Raw genomic sequence first — 7,733 nt, forward strand, 5'->3', positions numbered from 1 at the left:
GAGCGAACACATACCGTCGCTTGCTCACTTCTCGATTTATCTGTGCAGAGAGCCGTGACTGTCTCTCACGGCTCCCTGCAAGGATCCCCCCCTCCCCTGTTCGATCCTCCAGCGCTGACTAGCGGAACGGACGGGGCGGGTACAGCTGGCTCTGCCTCTAGATAGGCAGAACCAGCTGTAACTCGCGCAGCAGGGTGGATTCAGACAGCATTGTCGGGATCCGTTCCGGCTGCGGCGTCTCAGTATACCGCGAGCTGTAGCTTGCGGTATACTGAGCTTTTGGTGATGGGAGGACACTAGTTTGTATCCTCCTGTTACCCTTAGGAGAACTATGGGGAAAAGCACTGACCCCATAGTTCTCCTTTTAAAGAACAAGTCGCATGAGGCATTGCAAGACTGACAATTACAGGCCTCCCAGAGGTAGAGGCATGTTGGGATTTGTAGTTAAAGCACAGCTGGCGGGCTGGAGTTGCCCACCCCTGCTCTAGTCAGTCATTGCTCATATGTGCTTGAAGTCTGACAAATGGGCAGACCTATCTGGCCTACACAGACAAGCTGCTGAGCCAGACTGATGTTTTGAGAGCTGGAGATTGTGAAGGCGCAGAGGTAGTTTGTGTCTAAACAGACTGGCTAAGCAAGTAGCACTCTGTATGTGAGTAGACTGTGCCAGTTCTGTCCTAATGTAATGCTAAACAACCCCAAACATGGGCAGAATTCTGTGTTACTTTGATGTTTGAATGAATAAGAATGGGCAAACAAGCCCTAAAATGCACTACTGAGTGGGCGGAGTCCTTAAACTCCATTTAGTGCTAAATCTCTCTGTCATATGCATGTTATATTATTGCTCTTTACCTAGTATAGTATTCTACAGTACTGTACTTTCTATGTTTAAGTTTTTTGTTTTTTTTTCCCTTCTAGTTTTATCACTGCATTCTTACTATGTGATTGTTTGTTTTTTTTTTTTTTAGATAATTTATCTCTGTAATCCTATGAGCTAAACAGCCGGATCATCATAATGCCACCTGCAGCTCCTCTAATAAGTGGTATTCAGAAGCTGATCCTTTATGAGACGAGAGCGGTGAGTAATTGCATACTGGGCTATATTGCTGTCTCAGAGTTTTACACGGAATGGTAATATTAAAAGTGTTAGCTTTTTGTGAAGTTAACAAAGTGAATGATAAAATACCCATTTTGAAGGGTTTACCAATGTGAATTGTTAAATATCTTCCACTGTTGTAAATACTAAACTGGCATATTCTTAAAACAGGTAAACTTTGCTCCTTGTTTATTTGTTTCGGAAAAAGAAAATCGTCTCTAAGTAAGCTACCTATATTTCAAGGGCTTTAAGGACATTTTTGTAGAGTCATACCTTTTCTCTAGCTTGTAGTAGTTGGTTAAACATGTGGATTTGTTTTGTAACGTTAAAAGGGTTTCACCATTCATTTATGTTGCTTTTATTCCAATGAGTGTTAGAAACAAACCTCAGCTTTTGTGTATTGGTGTAAATGCTGAGATATGTTGCTGATACACACTCATTACTACTCAGGTGGATGAGAGGTCAAAAATCTTTAACATGGCAAAACAAATTAAGTTGAATGTGACTTATTACTGCAGAACTGTGGTCTGAATAATTGCGAGCAGGCAGTGTCTGTTGCCACAAAAGGGACACACTATGTCTGTTCCGCAATAATGGCTTTGCAATCTTCTTTACGCTGTACAATGATCAGCGAATGCACTACTCGGTGTAAAAGCCTGGTGTCTCCTCGCCAGCAAGATAGCTAAGGACTCTGGACCAGGAAAAGGAAGGGCAGAAGATGTTGCCATGGGAGCTCGCAAATGTTGCATCACTGGAGCTGTGGTGAATTTAGTGGACTTTGGTTCCGATTTAAGGCTTATGTAGGAGGAGGAGATATCTAAGTATGGGAACTCAGATGAGGTCAGAGTACCATATCTAGGACCTTTTGTAGAGTCTGCACAGTCCAGCTGACGTTTTCCGGCAAGGTCTGCGCTGACTGGTCTCTTAGGAGGAGATATCCAGATATCTCACTATGGGAATGCTCTGTGAGTGTAACAAGGCCAGCCTGACTGGAGCTAGAACCTTGGTAAACACCCAAGTGCAGAAAACAGGTCAAGAGGAAGGGAAAGAAACCAATTAGTATTACAAACCCAACGCAAAACACAGATCTGTTAGTGTGCTGGAAAGATGGGGACATGCAAGTATGTATGTATCCTTGATGTCCCCATCTTTCCAGCACATCACGCTTCTGCATTTGGCAGGGGACACACAACACTACCAGGATGTTTCCCTTCCTCTTGGTGTGTCTTCTGCACCGTCTTCTGAGTGTTCCACAAAGGTCCTAGTTCCCATGCTGGCCTTGTAACACTCACAGAGCATTCCCATGGCGAGATCTTGATATCTCCTTCTAAGAGAACAGTCAGTGCAGACCTTGCCGGACAATGTCAGCTGGGCTGTCCAGACTCTATATGGGTCCTGATGAGGTACTCTGACCTTATCTGAGTCCTGTCAGACACCCTGTGGACTTTTCCAGATCATTCAGCTTTTCTGTCCCACCCTTGATGCTCACTGGTTTTGAAGGCATGGGGCGATAGGGGTCTTTTTGGCTCAGTCATTCCTATACTCCTGAAAGCCTGGAAGTCCACATCACACCATTTTATCGCTGGAAATACTCCATTGGGCAGATCTTGGCTTTTTTCCAGTCCCGCCTGATTCAACATTTGAGTACCATGAAAGGACAAATTTCTGCTGTCGTGATTTTGTTTCAACGATTGCTTGCTTCCCATTCTCTAGCAATGCCCTTTGTGCAAACTGTAGCTCACAAAGTTCCACCTGTACAGCCTCCAGTGGCTGCAGGCAACCGTCAGTGTATTTTTCTTTGTTATTTTTATTCTCAGGCTTCTGCCCTCCACTCAGTTGGACTGCTTTGGGATATCCCGATGTTTCTAAATTCTACTAATCCCATGTCCCTTGATGTGTGCTTAAGTAAACCGGATTTTTGTACTTACTGTAAGAGTCTTTTCTTGTAGTTCATTAAAGGACTGAGGTCCCACCCCTTGTGTGTTTTTTATGATTTGCTCCTAATACTGCTTTTCTAAAAAACTTAAGCATAATGGGAGTGGGAGGGGTAATACTTGGCTAGCCAATTACTTTTTTTGTTTGCCAGTGTTCAATTACTCCTGGAGATGAAAGTATAATCCAATATTCATGAATTCTACTGATCCTGTGTCCCTTGATGAACTCTAAGAAAAGGATTTTACAGTAAGAACAAAAATTCTGTTTTTCAGTACAGTGACCAAATGTTTAGTCCACTGGGTCTTTGATTTCTTCACGTTTTTAATGTGGAATTGTTTGGTGTGCGTAGGTGTTGGGTGTGCTGCGCCTAAAGCATTTGTAGAGGAATGCTAGTCTAGGGGAAAATATAGTATTAATCCAACGCCGAAGGTAATTTGCTAATCTGGAAGTACCATTTGGGTATTTATTTTTGTGCAGGAGAGGTATTTGTAAAGACAGCCACAGTATACTACATGCTGCCTTGGGTACAGAAAGCCTGATATCAGTGTGGCAGTGCTAAAAGTGGAATTTCATGTAAAAGGGAAAAAGGCTATAGCAAGGTTTCCCCAGTCATCTTCCAGGACAGCCATCGAGATATAGGCTCCGCCTGCCTGCAACAGGAAACACATCAACCACATTAAATATATGCACAATCCTACTATGCTCAGTTATCTCCGTGTAATATATTGTTAAATTTCCTGGTGATCCTGCTGCTTCCCTTATTGTACGCTTCATTTTCTGTCGCTTTTTGAACTAGCTGATTCCCCCTAATGTTTTTAGCATCTGGAAGCTGTGTGTATGCATAAAGGGATCTGTCTTTTCCATCCTATTGCACATGCACTTGCCCTGCTCTGAGCTCAACAACTCTCAGACCTGGCGACATCACTTCTGCTTTTCCCCATCAGTGATCAGTAAGATCTCTGCCCGCCACATCCTAGTGCGCATGCACTTATCCTCTCCGACAATGCTTAGACCTGGCAACGTCACTTCTGCTTTTTCACTTTTTCCGTCAGACATTAATGAGCACTCACTGAAGCAACAAGGTGAAAGGTTAGCGTTCACAGGACCACAAAACACAGAAATAAGGTTCTTTTAATAGGTGAACTTTATTGAGTATTTGGCAAATATACAGAAAGTTCAACAAAATAGTGCAGGTAGAGAATCAAAGTAAAGAAGAAACAAAAAAAATAAAACACAAAAGGTTTCTTCAAATACACTCGGGTGTACCAAAATAATTAAGCACAAGCATAGCACACATGAATAAAAGAATATCCATTGACAAGACAGCTGAGCAGGAAAGCTATCCTATGTTAAACTACCAGTGTTATCACATAATAACCCATGACCCGAAGGGGGAGCGCAGGGATGGTAAAAAAGGAGGGGAAGCGGGGTAGGAAAGGTACAATGTTAGGGGGAAAAAAGGGATGGAAGATAGACTCGCATGATTTCTACACAAGGTCTAAAAAACACAGCTGGAGTAGGCCCAGTAATAAGGATAACAAGAAATAAGGTTCTTTTACAGTGATCTTTTGAAAAATACACATATGAAAGTGAACAAACAATGAAAGAGTTATAATCTGCCTATCCATCTAAATTAAAAAAAAATCTTCACAAGCCACTAACTAATCAAACCTGCCTAAGAATTTTAGTTGTGAGTGGTGACCATTAACACAGAGAAGTTCAGCGTACAGCAAAGGTTTTAGGAAGCTAACCCACAACACATGAGGAGGTTTGTAGATTCTGACTGCAGTGAATCACCAAGAACCCACTGATTATTTGTTACCTAGAATGACTTTTACAGAGAGCTGCATGTGAAGTTTGAGCATGACTCTGACAAGTTGCGCTAATAATTCAAATGCTTTCTTGAAGAGCCACTTTAGCTCCATAAATGTAATGATGGTGATTTTGTATGTTTTATCAAGCAAATAACATTGAGGTTACTACAAGACTACAGATTACAAATATTTTGTATTCATAATACGGGGGATTTGTTTGATTGTCACCCTTTATACATACACTGCTTTTAAATCTTTTGAATCGACACTTTGCACACCATTTATAAATGTGTGAAATGATTTATGCCCTCTGTTAATTCACTTCTTTAATAGATGAGGCCTTTGTATTACACTGCAAGTACCATTATGGTAAAGCTAAAAGCTCCTGTGATGCATCACAATATCAATTAATCTTTTAACTACAACCATTTCAAGCACTACCGTGTTTCCCCGAAAATAAGGCACTGTCTTATATTTTTTTGGGCTCAAAAAAACACACTAGGTCTTATTTTCAGGGTAGGTCTTATTTTTTTTTTTATGTACAACAATCCACACTTATTCATGTACAACAGTCTACATGTATTCATGTACAAGAAATGGTAATCAGGGCAATCAGGGGTGCCGTACCTTTCCAAGACCAATTTGCTAGCCAAGCGCTGGCCAGAATTAGCGAAGCTTTCACTATCGATTCCTCACAGGCGAAGTGCATTTGGTATCACTCCGCCTGTGACCGGAGTCGGCGCTATAGAGGAGGCATCGGTTTATGCGGCTCTGCTCCCTCCGCTGCCGCCTCGCTTCCTCTAGCGCTGGCTTTGTTGGCACCGCTGATTCTCTCCGGCGACTTTTCAAAGTTCCCCCTTATGCCACCACCGGCCCTGGGAATGGTCACAACTAGGTCTTATTTTTGGGGTAGGTCTTATATTTAAGCAATTCCCAAAAATAGTACTAGGTCTTATTTTCGGGGTAGGTCTTATTTTCGGGGAAACAGGGTAGTTTCTGAACAAGACTGACCTAATTTGATGCTATATGCGTCTTGTTGCTTGCCAAATGCATTTATTTATAGTAAGTTGGGTAACAGTTTTGTGGCCTCACTCATTAGAGTCTTTACAGAAATCGTGTTCCGCTTATATTTTTACAACTTTCTAAATTTCCAGGCCAGTGTGGCGAAAACTTTCCTAGTAGTTCATATTGAAGTAACTTTTTCAAGATCCTTACATTTGCTTGCTGGCTTCTGAATGTTATATACATTTGCCCATCCCTAATTTTTTGGTTGTTGTGCAAAGGTTGAACAGATCTGGTAGGTTTCATTATTGTTTTGCTGTGCTGGAGAATAGTTTTACATTTTGAAATAGACTACATTTACTATGTCTTGATCAGCTCCTTTTAGAATTTACTTGTACATTGATCTTAGTCCCCCCCTAAACGTCTTGTAGTTAATGTAGGCTATTCTGGCCACCACAAATTTTCTTTAAGACTAAAGGAGAACTATGAGGTGAGTGATTTTCACTCAACCTCATAGTTGGAGCTGACGTGTGACAATGAAACTCGCACGTCGGCTCAATAGATTGGGAAGTGAGCGAACACATACCGTCGCTCGCTCACTTCTTGATCATGTCCCTACAGAGAGCCGTGACTGTCACTCACGGCTCCCTGCAGGGATTCCCCTCCCCGCACCTATCCTCCAGCACTGACTGGCGGAATGGATGGGGAAGGGGGCAGATAAAGCTGGCTCTGCCTCTAGATAGGCAGAGCCAGCTGTCAATCACGCAGCTGGGTGGATCTCGACAGTAATGTGGGGATCCGTCCCGGCTGCGGCGCTCGCGATATACTGAACTTTGGGTCACGGGAGAATGCTAGTTTGTATCCTCCCGTGACCCTTAGGAGAACTATGGGGAAAAACACTTACCCCCATAGTTCTCCTTTAACAATTGAGAACAAAAAGTGCATACATGCGTTTGCAGAAACATCCAGGTCTGGAGATGGTGTGAACATGCCCTTTGGGTGGTCATTTCCTGGAATAGATAATCAGTTATTTGTAACACAGGAATACTTTTATCATTTTGAGGTATCTGGTCAAATATGTGGCTGTTTTCATATAAACAGTGAAAATATTTGAAGACAAAGTCTACTTTTTCTTTTTGCCTCCTCCCCTGACCTAAATTATCCAACCCTTGCCCTCAGCAGATCCTTGCTTGCTAGCATCCGAGGGCCGCCACTGCTCTGCTCTTTGTTGACATCCAACTCTGTAAGTCTCCCTCTCCTGGCCACGTCCATCTCCCAGCTGAGAGATGGCTCCATAGAAATCTAAGGGATTGTACTGGATGTAAACAGTAGAGGAACTGTGGCTGTTGGATCTTGGTAAGTACGGATCTGCGGAGGGGCAGGATGGGATCATTTAGGTCAGGGATGGGGAGCAAAATAGATAATTGCACTTTGTTTTTTAAAGTCCATTTATCCTTTTAAAGAATTATTTAGCATTAATGTTGATCATATCTTCTATGCCAGCAGATTTCTGCTTCATCAGCTTCTTTGGGGGTCCCTAGGTAACATTAGGGTTCTTTAAGACCCCTGATGTCTCCATAAAGAGGACCTGTTACATCCTCCTTTTTCTATCTCATACGGAACTTCTTAGCACCCAATGTGATAATAAGGTTTAAGTGAGAGAAAAAAAACCCCAGTGGTGATTATATACCACCAAAGGAGAGCTCCATCTAATGGCGTAACTACCACCATAGCGACCGATGCGGCCGCTATAGGGACCGCGGTACTGGGGTGGCCCGGATCCGGAAAAAAATGGACGGTGGAGGAGCCGCTGCCATCCTGAAACTGACAGGAGGACAGCGGCTCCGCTCTCCTCCCCGCCTGCCGCTCGATCATCAAGCGGCAGG

General features: G+C 42.9%; 1 protein-coding gene across 1 annotated transcript in view; it reads left to right on the top strand.

The window, feature by feature from the left end:
• Positions 1-971: 971 nt before the first annotated feature.
• Positions 972-7,733, top strand: part of FIG4 (FIG4 phosphoinositide 5-phosphatase) — a 252,711-nt gene continuing 245,949 nt past the window's right edge. The window contains exon 1 of the mRNA XM_018569658.1: positions 972-1,078. Coding sequence (XP_018425160.1) covers positions 1,016-1,078 — 63 coding nt within the window. The 5' untranslated portion in view covers positions 972-1,015. The remainder of the gene's footprint in view (positions 1,079-7,733) is intronic.

The sequence above is a fragment of the Nanorana parkeri genome, unplaced genomic scaffold (genome assembly GCF_000935625.1).
Source record: "Nanorana parkeri isolate BGI_ZX_2015 unplaced genomic scaffold, ASM93562v1 scaffold1375, whole genome shotgun sequence".
Classification (NCBI taxonomy): domain Eukaryota; kingdom Metazoa; phylum Chordata; class Amphibia; order Anura; family Dicroglossidae; genus Nanorana; species Nanorana parkeri.